This window comes from Carassius auratus, chromosome 32 (genome assembly GCF_003368295.1).
Source record: "Carassius auratus strain Wakin chromosome 32, ASM336829v1, whole genome shotgun sequence".
NCBI lineage: Eukaryota > Metazoa > Chordata > Actinopteri > Cypriniformes > Cyprinidae > Carassius > Carassius auratus.
In genome coordinates this window covers 28,092,943-28,113,264 of record NC_039274.1, presented here as the reverse complement: position 1 = coordinate 28,113,264, position 20,322 = coordinate 28,092,943, and the positions used below count along the sequence as shown (strand labels likewise).

Sequence of the window (20,322 nt, the reverse complement as noted above, 5' to 3'; positions counted from 1 at the left end):
ATATACGGGCCCCACGTAGTTGTTCCAGGGCTGCTGGGACCAGAGGAAGGGGGTAGCGAAATTTGACCGTTTGGGAGTTGAGATGGCGGTAATCAATACACGGTCGCAAGCCTCCATCCTTCTTAGCCACGAAAAAGAAGCTGGAAGCGGCAGGTGAAACCGATGGTCGGATGAACTGCTGCTGAAGGGCTTCTTTCACATACTCCTCCATGGCCTTCTGTTCCGGGATGGAGAGAGGGTAGATACGGCCTTTAGGTAGAGTGGCTCCAGGTAGCAGGTCGATGGCGCAGTCCCATGGCCGATGGGGTGGTAACTTGGTCGCCAACTGCTTGCTGAACACATCCTGGAACCCCCTGTACTCAGCAGGAATCTCCACTTGATGCTGGACTTCTGGACTCTCAACTGAAGTCGAACAGACTGGGAGTTTGGGTTTGAGCACGGAGGACGAAGAAGAGGGAGAAGATAGGGCTTTCTTCTTGACTGGAGCTAGACAGGTATGTGTACAGTTTTCTCCCCAACGAAGAACCTCCCCGGATTTCCAGTCAATGGTGGGCTGATGTTGGATCAACCAGGGGCGTCCCAGGATGAGCTCAGCAGTAGACTCCTCCAGCACCAGGAATGAGATCTCTTCTGTGTGTAAACAGCCAATGCGGAGCGTTAATGTGGGAGAGACATGACTGATTCGACCTCGACCCAGCGGCTTTCCTTGGATGGTTTGAACTCTGAGCTCTTGAAGGCTGCGGTGCTTGCGGACGTTCAGTTTTTGGAGGAGCTGGGTTGAAATGAAGTTCCCCGCTGAACCGGAGTCGAGAAGGGCTTGCGCTGAGACACAGATATGCGGGGTTAGTAGATGAACCATGGTACGATTTAAAGATTCCACTTTAGGAGGGATCTGAATGGAGCTTACCGCAGAACGTTGAGGTCGAACAGGACAGGAGCAGATGAGGTGATTGTCGCTCCCGCAGTACAGACAGAGGTGAAGCTGGATACGACGCTGGCGCTCAGAAGGAGTGAGATGGGTGGAGTCCACTTGCATGGGCTCAGGTGCTGGAGGAGAAGCAATGGGAATCGAGGACGGAGGACTGACAGCGGTAGACGGATTGTCACAGGCAGATAATCGTTGTGAAACTCGAATGGTCTTCTGAATGAGGTTCTCAATTCCCATGGAGTCATCATAAACAACCAATAGCTGACGGATGTTCGGATTCAGGCCGTGGCGGAAAGCGGTAATCAGGGCCGACTCGTTCCAGCCACAGGATGCCGCCAGGGTGCGAAACTGGAGGGCATACGTACTGACCGAGGAGTTTCCTTGACGGAGATTGTAAAGCTGATCGTGAACTGAGAGATCTGAAACAGCCTGGCCAAAGACTTCCTTAAAATGAGACATGAAACCTGACAGGGACTTTAACACTGGGGAGTCTGAATTCCAAAGAGATTGTGCCCACTGGAGAGCTCTGCCAGAGAGTAGAGAAATAATAAAGGCCACCCGGGCGGAATCATCGGTAAACTGATGCGCTTGCATTTGGAAATATAGTGAAACCTGAAGCAAAAAACCGCTGCAATCCTCCTCCTCACCACTGAACGGCGCTGGTCGGGCCATGGGACTCGCAGAGGCAGCCGGCGAAGTAGCGGGTGTTTGCGGAAGTTGATGTTGGCGTGCAGAGTGAAGGATTGCTTCAGGGATGGCGGAAGGGTTGTCCGGTAAAGAAGAGAAGATTGACTGGCGCACTGCTCGCACTAGTTCGGCAAACGGGTCTTGAGATGGATTTCCCCCAGGCTCCGTAGGATTCTGCATCTTTGGTCTGATCTTCTGTCACAAACGAGACAGGAGGCAGACAGGATGGACCGTATGTGAGTTTTATTAGCAGAATGCTCCGAACCAGACGGGAATATCAGAGTGAGAGCGAGTATGGACCAATATCAATACAACGGAACGATCTCTGATCACAGTAAGTGGAAGTGGAATCACCGAAGGAGGACTGAAGGCAGAAGAAGATTGGCCGATCTTTGAGGGTTCTCAGAAGATTCGCGGATTCTCAGGTGAGTGTTGAGATAGAGTCTGTAAGCCATGTAATGACGAGATCAGACGGAGACTGAAGGTTGAGAGTGGGTATATAAGGGTGAGCAGTGATGAAGGATAGCAGGTGACGGTGATGAGGATGAAGAGATGCAGGTGATGACAATTAATATTCAGGGGATGACGAGCGAGTGGGTGGAGGGAGTGATGATGATGGTGGTGGAATCCTGACAATGTGACACTAAAGACTGACCAAGGAATAAATTAAAACATATTTAAAAAGAAAACAGCCATTTAAATTGTAATAATATTTCAAAGTATTACTGTTTTTACTTTATTTTTGATCAAAGAAATGCAGCCATGGTGAGAAGAAGAGACTTCTTTTAAAAACATTTTTTTTAATCTCTTACTGACTTAGACTTGGTTATTTTCTTGAAACTCCAGTCACATTACAACACTTCTGTCAATTAAGATTTGTTACAATCTGCAGTTAGTAATGAGAATTAGTGTTTTAGTAAAATGCCTTTTCACGCAGTATTTTATGGAGTGAGTTTTGGTTCTTTATTACATGCGAGAAAATAAAAGATCTGAGAGGAAAAAAAAAGTTCGAGAGAAAAAGTTATCACACTGATAGCAAAAAAACATTTCATGAGAGAAAAAAGAATATTTGAGAGAAAGTTTTCATGCCAATAGCAAAAAATAATAATATTTGAGATTAAAAAATGTTTTGAGAGAAAGTATTTTCTCATAGAACATAAAAAAATATACATTTGAAATTTGTAAAATTATTTCTGAGAAAAAAAATCTCTCTCAAAATACTTTGAAAAAAACTCTCAAATATATATTTTTTGCTATCAGTGTGAAAATATTTTCTCTAAAAAAAAAAGTGTTTCTCTCGAAACGCTTTTCTTTGCTCTTGATGCAATTTCTTGCTCTCGTGTCAGGATTTTGCTTTCACTGTGAGAATTGTGTCATGGGCGGGGCCACATTCCTATTGGCCAGTCGGGTGAGCATCGTCTTGTCTTGGGAGTCGAACTGAATCATTACACCATTGTTCGGTTCACCTGCATAGATGCCGCCTCTGCCTTATGGCTAGTTAAGTTGAGCACGGACACTCCAATGTTTGGGCAAGATGATGACACACAGCTGGCTGAGCAAGTTCAGTATCACTGAAGATTAAACATTAAAAAATAGCACTCATATTCATGAATGAATGTGTATTATATTATTTGCTTGCTAATCGCTAGTAAAGCTAACCAGCCATCATGCTAGGTAAACTTGCAAACTCACCTGGTTTATACTATGTTTAAATCAAATGCCAAATTAATGTTTTGATTTAGACAGTTTCACGCCTTATTTAGTGAGTAGTGAGCTAGTTTCTACCTTTGCACTTGCTAGCCTCAAAGCACCTGAAGAGTAACTGCTTGTTCTTACAACCTCCCGCACAACTTTCAACTAACGTTAGTATGCATGGAAGGTGGCAACCCTACAACTAGTCACGTTAGACAGTGATTGATATACCGTTTGAAAGATTTAAAATAAAAAAATAATTACCATGAAAGTACAGGCAAAAACATATTTGTGGGTTGCTAATGTAAGAGTTAGTCCTAGACCTGCAATTTACCTTGTCAGCTCTAGACCTCGGCTAGATGGTAAAAAATATTTAGAATAAGCCCCGTGTAGCTGAGTTTGCGAGCTATACATGCAGTGTAGCTAAACATGTAGTGCAACAACCATACAAAGACTATTTTTAACAAAACTAGGTGGGACACTTTCAAACGGTATATCAATCACTGCTCACTACTCACTAAATAAGGCGTGAAACTGTCTAAATCAAAACATTAATTTGGCATTTGATTTAAACATAGTATAAACCAGGTGAGTTTGCAAGTTTACCTAGCATGATGGCTGGTTAGCTTTACTAGCGATTAGCAAGCAAATAATATAATACACGTTCATTCATGAATATGAGTGCTATTTTTTAATGTTTAATCTTCAGTGATACTGAACTTGCTCAGCCAGCTGTGTGTCATCATCTTGCCCAAACATTGGAGTGTCCGTGCTCACTGCTCAACTTAACTAGCCATAAGGCAGAGGTTGCATCTATGCAGGTGAACCGAACAATGGTGTAATGATTCAGTTCGACTCCCAAGACAAGACGATGCTCACCCGACTGGCCAATAGGAATGTGGCCCCGCCCATGACACAATTCTCACAGTGAAAGCAAAATCCTGACACGAGAGCAAGAAATTGCATCAAGAGCAAAGAAAAGCGTTTCGAGAGAAACACTTTTTTTTTTTAGAGAAAATATTTTCACACTGATAGCAAAAAATATATATTTGAGAGTTTTTTTCAAAGTATTTTGAGAGAGATTTTTTTTCTCAGAAATAATTTTAAAAATTTCAAATGTATATTTTTTTATGTTTTATGAAAAAATACTTTCTCTCAAACCTTTTTTTAGTCTCAAATATAATTATTTTTTGCTATTGGCATGAAAACTTTTTCTCTCAAATATTCTTTTTTCTCTCATGAAATGTTTTTTTGCTATCAGTGTGATAACTTTTTCTCTCAAACTTTTTTTTTCTCTCAGATCTTTTATTTTCTCGCATGTAATAAAGAACCAAAACCCACTCCATAGTATTTGACATGAATAAAAAGGAGATTAAACATGCTAGACTTATTTTATATTCTTTATACATGTTTGGAACAACATGAGGATGAGTTCATGATTTTTGGCTGAACTATTGTTTTAACAGGCCCAGTTGTTAAGAACATCATCTTCATGTTCATTAGTCTTGATAAAACTCAATCGAGTCATTGCTACTTTTGGCTGCGGTTTATAATGGCTCACTTCAACTCATCACAACATTTAACCTGATTTCGGGACATGATGCTCTTGTGTCCGTTCCAAAATTCATTAATATTTGTGTAGAACTGCAGATAAATCTCTCAGTCAGGCCCCTAAAGCTTTGTGAGGGGTCTTAATGTTGAAAACAATGTGGATGGCTATAAATAATACTTCTGCGCTGAAGGGGAAACATAAACCACATACCCACACCTGCTCAATCTCCTGTCTCTGTGTGTGTGTGTGTGTGTGTGTTTATTCTTACATGCTGTGCAAGGGCCATCAAATTGGTAGGTAGAAGAAAAATGTTTTTTTTTTCAGTACAGCAGAGCAGCTGAAAGATGATGGTCTTTAAAAAAATGTTTTTGCTCAGCGGTTGCTCTTTCTCAGCTCATTAGACTTAACAGCATTCTACATTGAGTTGTTTAAGTGTCCTCTATGATGTTTCTCTTCTCTTATGGCTTATAATAGAAATAAAAAGACACAAATAAGCCAGTAGATATTGGTATTTGCAAATCTGAGAATAGATTCTCAGATTTTACACACAATTACAGTGTACTTGCTAAAAGAGGAAAAGAGCTCTTAATATATAAATATTAACTATATATTTATTCTTAGCACCTCATTTTATTAGAGCACATGCTACCAAAGCTACTTTCATTGCTCTTTCAATATTTTGCAAAAGACTACAGAACTAGAATAGAATAAATGAATCAGACTCAGCATTATTTTAGTATTACAAATTACTATTATTGTATTATTATTTTGAATATTTTATTTTATATTTTAAATATTTATATTAAAGTTTTAGGATTTTTTTGTTTTTTTATTATATTGCTATTTAGATTTAAAAATATATATTTATTTTTTATATTTTAGTCCTACAATTTAAACTTATTTTCAGACAACATTTCTCGTTTTCATTTAAGTTCTTCTAAAATGTACACATTTATATTTTATTTCAGATGCACTGCAATTTTTCGTAGTTTTAGTTTTAGTATTGGTCTACAATTACACTGTAATTGGATAAATGCACAGCCTAAATGACAAATCACTCTTTATCATTTCGGATAGATTCTGTTCTCTCCAGACACCAAACTAGTCCCTATCTAGCCCCTCCCCGATTGTCCTGCTCCCAGAGTTCAGCGTGAACGTGCTGTACGCATCAATCCAGTGCTCTTCTTGGATCAGCCTTGTGAATTTCACACGTTGTTTCCTCCTGGCACAGATCGGTCTTTGTGTCTGCTCCCTGACCGGCGTTCCCTCCTCTCAGTCTGGATACTTGATCCTCTTCAACCCCACTCATGACGGGAACATACCAACATGAAGAATGGAGCTAGGTGTCTGTTTGTGCCAAACCTGGGCTTCCTGACGTGCTAGTGTGGGCAGAACGGATCAGGGGACGTACAGCTCCACAGATAACACAGGCTGATTATAAGTGCTAAGTGTGTTTTGTCAGAATCATATTTCAGTGGGATGAAGCAGGAAGCACTAAGAGAAACCGGCAGTTTTTGATTCATTTAATCAGTTGGTTCATTTGAACAGTTCAACTGATTCATTTGAATCATAATGCAATTGTGCTCCTGAAAGTCCAAAATACTTTTTTGTTGTTGTTGTTAAACACTAACTTTCAAAAGCATGGTGTCAGTAAGATTTTTTAATTTTTGAAAGAAAACAATACTTTTATTTAACAAGGATGCATTCAATTCATAAAAAAGACCGTAAAGACATTAAGTTGTTTGTTTTTACTTTCTATTCAATAAAGAATCCTGAAAATGTATAATGGTTTCTACAAAAATATGAAGCGAAAACTTAAGTTTAGGGACCAATTCTCATTATTCACAGGTTGTATGACCATATACATCCCTTAATTCAACCCAACCCCTAAACTTAACAACTACCTTACTAACTATTAAAGGTGCAGTATGTAAGTTTTTGAGTCTACTAAAGCTTAAAAATACCATTTAAGAAACACGCTAAGTTAACATACTCATTTATCCTCCTTTAAAAATGAGCGTTCTGGGCTATAATCAATATTTTGAATTTGGACAGCAATACCTAGTTCAACCACTCGGTGTCAATCCTACATACAGCACCTTTAATAAGCTGTAATTTGGTGCTTATTGAGGCAAAAGCCATAGTTAATAGTTAGTTAATAGTGAGAATTGGGCCTTAAAATAAAGTGTGACTGAAATGTTTCTTGAGCAGCAAATCACCATATTTCCGTATCATACCGTATGATTTCTGAAGGATCATGTGACACTGAATACTGGAGTAATGATGATGAAAATACAGCTTTGCATTACAGGAATAAATTACATGTCAAAATACATTAAAATCAGGGCTGTCAATAATGATTATTTTGGTGGATTCTCATCTGTGGAATGCTATACTTCCAGTATGTTGCCGGTTAATATACACAGGTAAAATGCAATCAAGGATTTTTTTATAATAGAGGACTATTAAAAATGCTTTGCAATGTCTTACCTAATCCTGCTTACATAAGAATAGCATTCAACTCGATTCAGACCAATATCTGAGCACATTTTACTGAAAATCACACTGTTCGTGGAACAGACTACTTTATCAAAAGTGCAGCCTGACTGTATTTGAACTACTTTAAATTATGAGCAGCTTGCAGCTTGGCAAGCTTCGGTTTCGAAGCAGCTTCCCTAACACTGGTGGGAAACAAGAGAGAAGACTCTGGCAGGCCCGCTGAAAGGCCTCCGACAGACGTGAGTGCAGAGGAAAGAATTTTTCCCCCAAATCTGGCACTTTTTTCGCCTGTCGGTCTTTCGCCTGACTGACTGACTGACTCGCAGACACCAGGTGCCGAGGGAAACACTAATGCACCTGGACCTTTTTTACGGCAGAGACAAGATCGCTCAAATCCGACCGCATGCCTGAAACACAAACTCTATATCCACCAACCTTTCGTTTGTTTTCAATTCCTGTCTTCATCTTTTTTTTCCCCCACTATGATATTTGTGGTTTGGGTTACTTAAATTCCCAGATATTGGCATATGGAAAAAATCTACTTGTCAAGCATTCCGGTGGTCTTCTCGTCTTTTGGGTTATGTAATATTCACAGTGCACAAAGTGAACAAGGAGCTTAGGGTTCAAGAGGACTTTTAGTCTGCAATCAGACACAAACTAGGGTAGAGGACAACTGGAAATACCATAAATTGTTTTGTTTGGCATGTACGGTTGTATACAGTATATCCACACACATGGATACACAAACCGGGATTTTCAGATACTTGTATCTTAATTTCAAAGGGTAAACTACAAATCCAATAATGCAATATTCGCAGACAATACTTCCTGCCCTGGAATATGAAAATCTGTAGGTGCTGGAGGGGTTCAGAGCCTCCAAGGCCACATTCAAATATGTGAATTCCTTTCAGCAAGAAAAATCCATAATCCTGGCAAAGAAAGGCCCAAGGGGCTGAAAAATATGCACGGCATTATTAATGTACGTGAGCAGGCCAACAGAATTCTTGCTTTCTTTCTAGTAGTTTTTCAACAGCAAAGCTTCAAGTTTTAACATGAGTTTACCGCCGTTTACCAGCGCGATGAAGGCATTAAAGAGCAAAACAGCTGAGCTTTTTCACTCCCACCATCTCTCAGCACTGTTAAGAGGATAAAGACATCAAAGAGTTACACAGAGTCATAAACGTTGCTATGAAACACGTGATTTACGGACTTGACAACTCTTGAATCTTAAGCAGTCCTAGAGGAAAGAGGCAGATGGGGGGCACATGAGAATCTGAGCATGAGATTATGATAACAGACTCCTAGAGCACAGCGCTTCGGGATCCAAAGAGGTTCACGGGTTTGCTCTAAAAGGATCACCAAGAGCAAATGCAAATGATAGCTTCATCTTTGATTTCAAAGGCTCTAAAAACACTATATAAACGGTGTTTTGGCACAATGTTTATCTGTCACTTGGTAAAAGCTACCCACATTTGGCAGATGCCCACATGGATACATGATTGTAGGATATCTAAAATATGCGTGTCTTGTTAAACCATTTGAGAACCACTGAAGATTTTTCGATGAAACTGAGGTTAAACAGGTCAGTTATTACACAGCATGTGTAACTGACTGCATAAATTGACCACTTTTCCCACTTGCACCCATAATTTGACAAAATTGAATCCCTGTAGAGCTCAGAACCAAACTAAAACGACCTCTAAATCAATGGTCTTCCCACATATGACACGGCTCAGCCCACCACATTTCAGCGAAGCAATCGTCTCACCTTCGATGGTTTGGCAGAATTTCGGGCTGCTGTCTTCAGCATTCGCAGGTCTGTCCGATGAAGAATGCTTTTCCCGAATCACTCTGTGTTCCCAGCCAGAGAAGGAATCCGCGGCCTGGCCCACTGGCTCGACGAACAGTCTTTCCTCTTTAGTCTGAACCAGGCCAGTCTGTGAAAAAAACACATCAGGTGGAATAATCAATGACGGCACAAAAGAAAGCTTTTATCTGGCTAGTTTTCATAAATTTGGGGCTAAGAGAATCTGTGAAATAATGTTCTGAATGCACAGAACTGTCCAGTAACATATAAAAAAAGATGCAAGTTATTACTCTCTAAAGCAACACAAAGTAATAATGAAATTATACATGCATACACAAATACACACACACACACACAGACATTTAAAGTAAAACTTGCGATGCATGTTTTTCAATGAATCAATCGATAAAGGGAAGTAATACGAATATATTTTATCTAAATATATTTTAATGACATTATATAAAATATTAAGTGATTTTACTTTACTTAAATTCAATATATATATTTATTTATAATTCATAAAAGATGTGGAAAAAAAATAGTTTTTCAAAAGCAAAAAAAAAAGATCATATATTCATTAAACATATTATTCAGCAAGCTATTTTAAAAATTTTTATATTTTATAAAATATGAAGTAGATATACCAGACATTGCCTATACTACCTGAACAAACAACTCAAGATTTGAAATTAATATGATTTGTATTTGAAATCAAATTTGTAGTGTCCAAAAAAATAACTCTAATTAATGCACTCTAAAACTAAAAAAAAATTGGATTTCACACTACATTTCATGTCTTTTAAGTCACATGATAGCTCTGTGTAAAGAATTGACTGAAATAAAAGTCAAATGGAGCACGTTTATGGTGGTTTTTAATCACTATGATCCGCATCTGTACAGTAAATAAGGCCATGAATCTCAGATGATGTTCTCCAGGAGGAAGCTGATGTGTTTTCTATGACAGCAGACCCAGGATCATTCATCACGAGCCCCGCTGAGGATCTCACATACTGTACGTTAGCCTTTCCCCTCCGACTGACTGTGACGCCCCTCAAGGCTTCAAGGGAACAAAGATGTGAAATGTGAGAATAATCTCTTGTTGCCAAATCCTGAAAAACGACCAAGTCAGCATCAAATCCGACGACAGCGATCAGTCAGGTGGGAAAGTCTGGAATAAAGCTGAATCCACACAACACCAAGGAGGCTTTCACTGGAGGAAAGAGTGGAAAGTGCAGATGGATGGAGGTGAGGGAAATATGCATAGAGGAAGAGGAGAACAGGGGAGTGCTGACAGGAAGTTTCCCACAGAGGCTGTAAAACACACGCTTTCATCAAGTACAGGCAAACCCCACATGAACCAGGTTAAACAAAGTGCAGTTACATATGGATACAGTCTGAGGAGAGACAGAGCCATAAAAACTATCTGAAATGACATTAACAGACAGGAAGACCTTGTTTTGGTCCTCTCCAACTCCAACATTGTTTAAACAAGCTTACTAATTAGACGTTAGTAGAATTAGACTCCTTGCTGGTCTGAAGATCACTGTCTCAAAACCCACTGAGCTCCCTACATAGACAGCATTGATGCAAAATTATAAGATACCTTCTTTTGAACAAAATCAACAGTAGCATCAGATGCATTCTTCAGAGAGAATGCAATCAAATTAAGCATTGCAACAAGCTCTTTAAAAAACTGATAACTGTAACCATAAATATTTCCATGATGTCAAAAATGTGGATAGAATCATGTAATCTATTCATAAAAAGTGAAATTTACAGTATAACAAATTTTGGATGAATATATCAAAAGTAGGACTGTACAGTGCCTCCATCTGATTACCACTCTTTTTAATAATAAATCATAAATCCAGAAATGTTCAGAGGTGGGTAGAGTACCCAAAAACTTTACTCAAGTAAAAGTAAAAGTAATTCTAGAAATATTTACTCAAGTAAAAGTAAAAGTACTAGTCTTGAATAGTTACTTGAGTAAGAGTAAAAGAGTATCGGATAAAAAATCTACTCAAGTAGTTAGTTACTAGTTACTTTGGGTCATATATACGGAGCCTATTTTTATATAGATATATAGACAAAAAATGTATGTAATGTATGTGTGTGTGTATAAATGTATATATTTCATCAGCCTTTAATCCAATTTATGTAATTTATTATAAAACCCTGTCTGTTTATTTAAGTAACAAATATAGGTGTCATGCCATAACATATTTTTAATATGACTGACTTTATTTTAAATGTGAATTTAACATTGAAAGTTAATGTGATATAAATATTGCTACTAATCTTTCATTGTTCAGAAAGAGAGCAAATAACATTTACATTATTAAACATAATTTTCACTGACAGTCTAGATTTCATTCACTCTCAGAAACTACCATTAAAATCACTGAAACTGTTAACACTGTGAAATCAATATCTTAATTATAGATTCGTACACACATCTGCACTTTGTTGTTTCTGACGAGAGAATTCGGCAGAAAGAGGTATTCAGTCAGTGACGAGTGGAGGAAGCACCGGCATTTCAGCGATGACTCATCGGAACAGACCCGTGTGTGATTGGTTAATGCGCAGCGCTGTAAAAACGCATCTATCTCTAGCTCAGCGCCAGCAAGCGATCACAGATCTGAATATAGCAGCTGATAATAATATGACTTGCTGAACGTACTCGCACTGGTGTGATTGTATTAAAATTAATAGAATCTTAATCGGCTATTCTTTGTCTTTTGGAAGCTGCATTCAACCTGTTATAAGCCACACACGTACAACAAACTAATGTCACAGTGGTATATCGTGTACTGTAATCGAATGTAGCCCAAGTTATTACCTGTTAAACAGTAGACAGCACACGCGTTCATCTAATAAGGATCTCCATCGCAAGCAAATAATAGCCTTTGCAGATTAGCTTTCAATTCAGTGCAGTTCCATAGCCCCGTTTTCAACGCTGCTAATATTCTTAAACGTTACAACTCTGAGTGAACCGCTTCAGAACTCAGCGAGTGCAGCATGGAACTGAACGACTCAATCAAACTGATTCATGAACCAATTCACTCGTTTGCCAATTGGTTTGATCAAGCCTTTGAACAGAGTTGACTCAAAAGAATGAATCATTCGCGAATGGGCATCGCTCATTGTCCAGAGAAAAGTAGACGGCGCGTTTGGAATAAACTGAAGCATTTATTGCATTAAGATAAAGTAACGAGAGGGGCGTCGCCCACAGTAACGAAGTAAAAGTACCCAAAAAATGTACTCAAGTAAGAGTATAAAGTACCCATCTTTAAATATACTCCGAAAAGTATTCGTTACCCCGAAAAATTACTCAAGTAAATGTAACGAAGTAAATGTAACTCGTTACTACCCACCTCTGGAAATGTTTTAAAAAGTCTACACAAAATTACTGAAAATGTAAACATTTCATTGTGCTCTATTTTAATAAACTGTTAAAGCTTTATAAATTAAATTGATTAGACATCCTTTTGGAAATTAAAATGTAACTAATCCAGTAGCATTGAAATGGAACAAAAACTGAATTTGGGGGAAGATTGATGTTGAATTGTATACATTTTATGATTTCAATTAATTATCCATGTTTTTTTTTTGGTTAGTAAAATTTTATTTAACCATTAAAACGGAATCTAGAAAAAATAAAACAGAAAAAAACAAAATTTACTTATATTTATTCACTCAATAATGAGTAAGTATCTAGAAAATATGACACCGTCAGATGAGAACACAACATGAACTGAATTAAGCTTTTCTTGTGTAGAGCTGCTTTACAGCTGATCTTACTGCATCGACAAGGTTACTGAATTAAACTGAATCAACACTGAACTGATTCAAGCTGAATAACAAACATCATTGCTGCCTTTGGCACAGCTGCTTATCGCTGAATTAAACCCGTTTCAAAACTGATGAACGTCACACTGTTATTGATCAAACCTGAACAAACATTAAGGGGGGGGGTGAAATGCTCATTTTCACTCAATATCCTGTTAATCTTGAGTACCTATAGAGTAGTACTGCATCCTTCATAACTCCAAAAAGTCTTTAGTTTTATTATATTCATAAGAGAAAGATAGTCTGTGCTTTTTTTTCCCGGAAAAACACGAGCGTCTGTAGGCGTGACGTGTGGGCGGAGCTAAAGAATCACGAGCGCCAGTAGGCTTTTGCGTTGAGAGCGTTTGGAAGCTGTGACATTACGTGAGGACAAAACCAACCAAAACAAACCATGGCTAACAGTCAGATTCAGCGTATATTTATGATCCAGAGGCTGAAATTTAACAAGAGCAGCAGTAACAACAGCGGCTCTATGTGCTATGTACTGAAACTGTATATATATTTGCTTAGCGGTTTTGGAAAATGATTAAGTTCCACTTTGTCGGTTTTTTTTTTTTTTTTTTTTTTTTAAGCTGTACATGTGGAAAGTGCAGTTTGATAACAACATCGCATGTTGTTTACTTGATGTGCTTACGCGCCGATAGCTAAGTTAACAACACAGAGATATTTGAAGCCGTTTTACTCACTGCATGCGGTTCCAACACACGATCGCGACCCTTTTTCGTTGGGACTGCATTATCCTTAAGAAATAAACGATGAGCAAATCTGTCATCAAACTTGGCCTTGTTTGTAAAACAAGCATCTTCGAAATGCAGGGAACAAACACAAACACTTGCACAACTCCGTTGATGCTCTGTAAAAATAAACTCCATCCACTGGTCCCTTAATGCTGTTTCTCTTTTGGTAATCTGTGCAGGGTTGTCTTGCCCTGGCAACCAAAAACACACTCCTTTTGTGACATTTCGCGACGCTCTTGCTCTGATCAGTGAATGTCTGTTGTGCTCTCAGTGCTCTGCTATATGGGAGCGCGCGCTCTTCCGGGAGAAGTGCCTCAGGACCCATATAAGGAAATTCCGCTCCATCTAACGTCACACAGAGCCATACTCGAAAAAAACTTTCCGAAACTTGTGACAAACCGGAAGGAGTATTTTTGGAACAGAAATACTCCTTCAAACTTACAACTTAATTTTTGAAACTTTGTCCATGTTTAGCATGGGAATCCAACTCTTTAACAGTGTAAAAAACTCAGTATGCATGAAATAGCATTTCACCCCCCCTTTAAACCAACCTGAGCTAAATAATTAAACTACTGTCTTTTCAGAGCTGCATGACAACAGAATCTGAATTGTCTCAGTAGTTGAGTTCTCATGAGTGATTCTGCCGTTTTTACACAATCTGTATCGTATAAAGCACTATGGAAATAAAAGTGACTTATATAAAAAGATACTGTTACCACCATCCAAAATCGTATTTCCTCTCCTATAGATGACACACGTCTCAGACAGATGTCAAACAGGGCTAGTTAAAACCCCAGCTGATCTTCAGCTCTTCTGCACAGCCGAGTCAAAAACGTCCTCGCCACATGTGTGTGGAACATTTACAATAACGATGAGCTCATTTCCCACAGAGTCAAACTAAAGAGAGATGATTCCGAGTGGTCAACTAGTTGTCTGTTAATTGGTGAGGTTTATCAGATTGGGCAGAACACAATGAAGAACACAAACCTTGGCCAAGGCCGGTCAGATGATGAAAAAACTCTATTCTAACCAGTCAAACAATTGACAGTTAACAATGATGGTGTGCCACTTCTCTTTAAGCCGTTTGATTGAATGCATTTAACACAGCCATTCAAAGGAGGTTTGAAGGATGGCATGATCGTAATAGGACCAAAGTCAGGGAAACTCTTTCTCAAACAAACACAGCCTGTCTCCGTGGGTTTGCCTGGAATGCTCACAACCACAAAGTCAAATAACTAGCACACACTCAAAGTGTGGTTGAGTGAATCTCACGAAAACATTTCAATGTCACATTTAAACTCAAAATCAAAAAATAAATTGGAAGAAATGGTATTCTCCATGAGGAAAATGAAATCTGTTTTTAGGACATTAAAAATGTTATTATTTAAATGAAATTTAAGCAAGTTCTCATGGCCTTAATTACTGTTACCTGTATATTCATTTAGCTTAAATAAAAGACAGTAAAATAATTACATAATGCATAACTACTTCATTTAAAAATAGCCTATATTGGTGATTTGCAACTCGTCGGTTGTGAAAAAATTTAATAAAAAAAAAACAATGCAAAATGCAAATTATAAAATGCAATAAAGGTGCTTAATTTGGATAGCACACACTTATTATTATTATTATTTTTTATGTTTTTGAAAGGCATCTCCTATGCTCACTAAGGCTGCATTTATTTGATCAAAAATACAGTAAATACAGAGATATTCTGAAATTTTATTACAGTTTAAAATAAACATTTTCTATTTTCATACATTGCAAAATGAAATTTATTCCCGTGATGCAAAGCTGAATTTGCTGAATGATCTTCAGTGTCACGTGATCAGATCTGCTGCTTAATATATATATATATATATATATATATATATATATATATATATATATATATATATATATATATATATATATATATATATATAGATAGATAGATAGATAGATAGATAAAAAATTCAAAAGAAGAGCATTTATTAAAAATATAAATCTTTTACAACATAAGTGTTTTTGCTCTCACTATCTTTGCTAAATAAAAGTATACATTTCTTCAAAAAAAAAAGGGTTAAGGTTTTTAAGGGTTTAGACCCCAGAGATATTTTAAATGTTATAGATAAACTGATAATAAATATAATAACTCCACTCACCAGTCCACCACAAGCATCCAATGAGGCAAAAGAGTCTGTGTGATTGAGAACGGCTCCAGCATAGAAACACCGTCGGACCCTTAAAGCGGGCTTGTGCTGAACACTGCCCTCCTCGCTCCTCTCCTCCGTCACAAACCCCTCAGCCAGGAAAGAGTCGACTCTCTGGAGCTGCAAGTACAGTTCCTTTCCAAAAGCAGGCAGCCGTAGAAACAGGTGGTCCTCGTGCTGATGGTCCGAGCGTGGTCTGCGACCCCTGCTCCACCTGTAGGATCCCTGGAGCAGGTGCACCTCGTCCAGCCGCAGCTCCTGCGGTACGACCACATCTGTCTCGTACATGGCAGATTGTGCTAGGAGACATGAACAAGGTTTAATTAGAATAGCAGTGCAATGTGTAGTCAAGTCATGGATCCCAAAAATAACTGTTTCCATGACCTTTCCATCCATTCGAAATTACTGCATAAGGAATTGAAATGAAATCTTCAGCGCTGAGCATAACCAGAAGCATTTTTTAGGATTTAGGATTTTACAGACCTACAACTCATTTTTTTCTCTTTTAATTCCCTGATATTTCCAAGTTCTGTGGGAAAAAATGCACAACTCCTAGTTTTATAAGTCCGAGTTGAGTTTACAAGTCTGCCTGTAGTTAGTTAGAGAAGGATACACGTAAGGGGAAGTAAATTTGTTTAAAAAACAGAGGTTACAGAAGAGTTCATAAAATTAAAGTGGACTGAGTAAGTAACGGATTCAACAGAAACATAAGTAGAACACTCAAAAGCTAGTAGGCTGCATACCTAGACAACATTTTTATGTATCGTACAGTTGCATGAGCTCACAAGCTCCTCTCAGCACTGTGACGTAACATATGCTCTTTGCCAACAGACTTTTTCATGCCCGTAATGCCTAAAAATGCTGTCTAGGAAAGCAGTTCACCAGAGTACAGAGGATACACTGGCTGCCTACTAAGACAGTGTACTGGGATACAGTTGCATGAGCTCACATGCACTCTTGGGCAATAGATAATGTCTAAGATTATCTCTAAATCATATAAAAAAAATTCAGCAAAAAAAAAAAAAAAAAGTTAGGCAGCTCACTTTGCACAGAATGCAATTTCTGTACCCTAGTAAGCTTACTATCTAGACAGCATTTTTGATCATCATGCAGTTGCATGAGCTTACATTCACTCCCAGCCGAGACAATGTCTAAAATGCTCCTTTAAAAACCCATAATAAACTCTCTAGTTGGGCAGCAAACAAAGTGACTATTGTCCCCTAGTAAGCTGACTATCTAGACATCATTTAGTTATCATATAGTTGCATACGCTTGCATACATTCTCAGCAAAAACAACATCTAAAATGTGCCTAAAATTCCCCCCCAAACTTTCTAGTTAGGCTGTTTCATACAAAGAATGTGATTTTTTTTTACCCTAGTGAGCTGACTATCTAGACAGCATTTTGGGCATCATACAGTTGCATGAGCTCATATGCAGTCTCAGCCAAGTGAACGCCTAAAATGTCTAAATGACTTCTGCACTTTTGTAAGATGACTATGTAGAAGACAGCATTTTTCGGCATAATGCAGTTGCATGAGCTTGCATGGATTTTCAGTAAGGAATATGTCTAAAATACATATAATGCTCTAAAACTGTCTATTTAGGAAGCTCACTACACAGAGAATGTGCATAATGTACTCTTGTAAGATGACTATCTAGTAGGCAGCAGTTTTGGGCACAATACAGTTGCATGAGCTTGCATGGATTCTCAGCCAAGAAAAAGTCTATTATGCCTACAATGCCACCAAAAAGTCTAAATTGGCAGTTCACTACATAGATAATGTGACTTCTGTACTCTAGTAAGCTGACTACCTATCAGAGAATGTGACCCATACTCTAATGAGCTTACTATCTAGGCAGCATTTAGACATCAAGCAGTTGGATTGAGCTCACATGCCCTTAACCAAAAGGCTGTCTAAAATGCCCACAAAAACTGTCATTAAACACCACAGAGAACGTGACTTCTGTAGTAAGGTGACTATCCAGACAGCATTTCTGAGCATCAAACAACTGCATGAGCTTACATACACTCTCAATCAAGAGAATGTCTAAAAAGGCCCAAATGTTGTCTAGTTAGACAGCCACTATACACAAAGAAAGTGATTTCCATACTCTAATGAGTTTACTATCTAGGCAGCATTTATGCAGTTGCATTGAACTTGCATGCCCTTAGAAAAACTATCATAAAACTCAGCAGAGAATGGCACTCCTGTACCCTAGTAAGCTGACTATCTAGACAGCATTTTTGAGCATCAGTCAATTGCATGAGCTTGCATGCATTCTCAAGAATGTCTAAAATGCACAAAATGCCCTAAAATTGTTAGGAGTTAGTCAGAATTGCTAGTCATGTTAGGAGCCACACTACACAGAGAATGTGCCTCCTATACACTTGTAAGATGAAGACTATCTAGTAGACAGCAGTTTGGCCATCATGCAGTTGCATGAGCTCACATGCCCACTGTGATGTAACATGCACTCTGCCAAAAGAGCGCACGTGACGTCACAGCATTTCTTCCCGCCCATGAAGCCGTCTAGGTAGGCAGCATACTAGGTTTTGAGAAGCAGCCAACATCTTGAACCGTAACTTGCGTGATAAGCCTATATTGCTTGCTTTTAAATAAACAATTTTTATCTTAATTAAAACAGCATGGCTGAAACTTTTCTGTAAACAGCAGGAAAAATATACAGCTTCAAATAATATTACCAAGTCACCGTTAGCCTACTAACGTTACAGGTTAAATGTTCCAGATCATAAATTAACATGGTAAGCGCAGTTTCCGCCGTTTCTCGTGACCAATGCAGAACATTTAAATAAGTTCATACGGGGACAGTTTAGCTTTCTGATTATTTCTGTATATTTATCTATTTCCCCTCAGCACCTATAACTGTAGAAATATTAGTAGCCTATATTTACCTGAAACTGGTTACCATGGTGAATTTATGTCAGGAGTATCGCAGGTGCTGCAGTCTTACCTGATATTGCCTTCTGTCCGATGCGAAAGAGTGTAAAAGACAAGACAAGCAGTAGCGTGTCATGGCCGTGCATTATTATGAGTAATATATATCGTAGAGCGACAGTCTGTGTAAAGAAGAAAGACAGTGCGTGCTGGCGGAGCAGCTACAGCGGACTGACACGAAGTTTCAGAAAGTTTAATGACAGCAGACGAGGAACTCAACTTCAGGCAAGAGCTCCGCCTCCTGACAGCGACGTCCCGCCCCATCTGCGTTCGGATTGGTCGATAAGATCCAAGTAAATAGATCCCCGCAGCGTCATTGGCTATTGGTTCCGTCGGTCTCTTAAAGGGGCCGGAACAGTGCACGCGGTCCCAGATCTATTGAGAGAAAGGCAAATCAGTTGTGTATTGACGTTCATTAAACGGCCTGTTGAGTTTAAATAGAAAGTATTAAATGCAAAAACAGTAGGAAAGAACTTGGTAAGCTTTAATATATCCGTATGATTTGGCATATTATCTGCCGAAAATACAAATTATTAAACCAGTCTAAGCTGGTTGACCAGCTCACAATTTAAAGGATACATAACATACACAGTTTCACCTTATCCCATGTTAATATTGAGTACATATAAAGTAGTACTGTATCCTTCATATCTCCAAAAAGTCTTTATTTTATCATATTTATAAAAGAAAAATACAGCTTTCCGATTCTCTCCGGAAAAAGCCGAGCTCCTGTCGTCACTGAAATGACGAGAACACACAAACGCCCTCGATACACTCGCTGGGTTCTTTTTCTTTTCAACTTTGGCCATGTTTAGCATGAAAATCCATCTCTTTGACACTGTGAACAACTCTAAATACACAAAACACCATTGTAGACCCCCTTTAAAGCTGGTCTCCTTTACCATTACCACAATCAGTTGTTAGAGGCAACAAATTAAGTGTTAACATTATTGACAATGATTAACATTCACTTACTTGTTATTAATAATAATAACAGCTCCAGAAAAAGCAACTTATATTTTCGTAAACTGTTGTTCCTTTAAAAAAAAAATTCTATAAAATTTCGAAAATGACCTAAATGTTTCCAAGGGGATTATTTGCCATTTTTTATTAAAAGCTTCAATCGGCTTAAACAAAATAATCAAAATCAATTATATAAAGAAATTCAAATCACAAAGACTTGACAGACCCAGTTTTCCAAATCTTTGTGTTAATGACATTCTTTATCATAAGTTAAGACTTATTGTGAATTCTTATATTACAGGATCTCCTTGGCATATACTTGCAATGCCTGGATGCTGTAATTGTGCCTCATCATTCTTAAAAGCAACAGATGTGATGCACTATTACTAATGTAGAGCATGTGCAAACCTGGAGAACATTATGGCTGAGAATCAATTTAAGTAGGCTACTGGATAAT

The 20,322-nt window shown here is 38.3% G+C and overlaps 1 protein-coding gene across 2 annotated transcripts in view; it reads right to left on the bottom strand.

Moving 5' to 3' along the window:
• LOC113052004 (A disintegrin and metalloproteinase with thrombospondin motifs 17-like) overlaps positions 1–19,193 on the bottom strand; it is a 99,323-nt gene extending 80,130 nt beyond the window's left edge. For both annotated transcript variants that reach the window (XM_026216241.1, XM_026216242.1), the window contains exons 1-3: positions 18,919–19,193; positions 15,896–16,242; positions 9,127–9,295 (exon numbers count right to left, since the gene is read on the bottom strand). In XM_026216241.1, coding sequence (XP_026072026.1) covers positions 9,127–9,295; positions 15,896–16,242; positions 18,919–18,991 — 589 coding nt within the window. In that variant the 5' untranslated portion in view covers positions 18,992–19,193. The remainder of the gene's footprint in view (positions 1–9,126; positions 9,296–15,895; positions 16,243–18,918) is intronic.
• Positions 19,194–20,322: the final 1,129 nt, after the last annotated feature.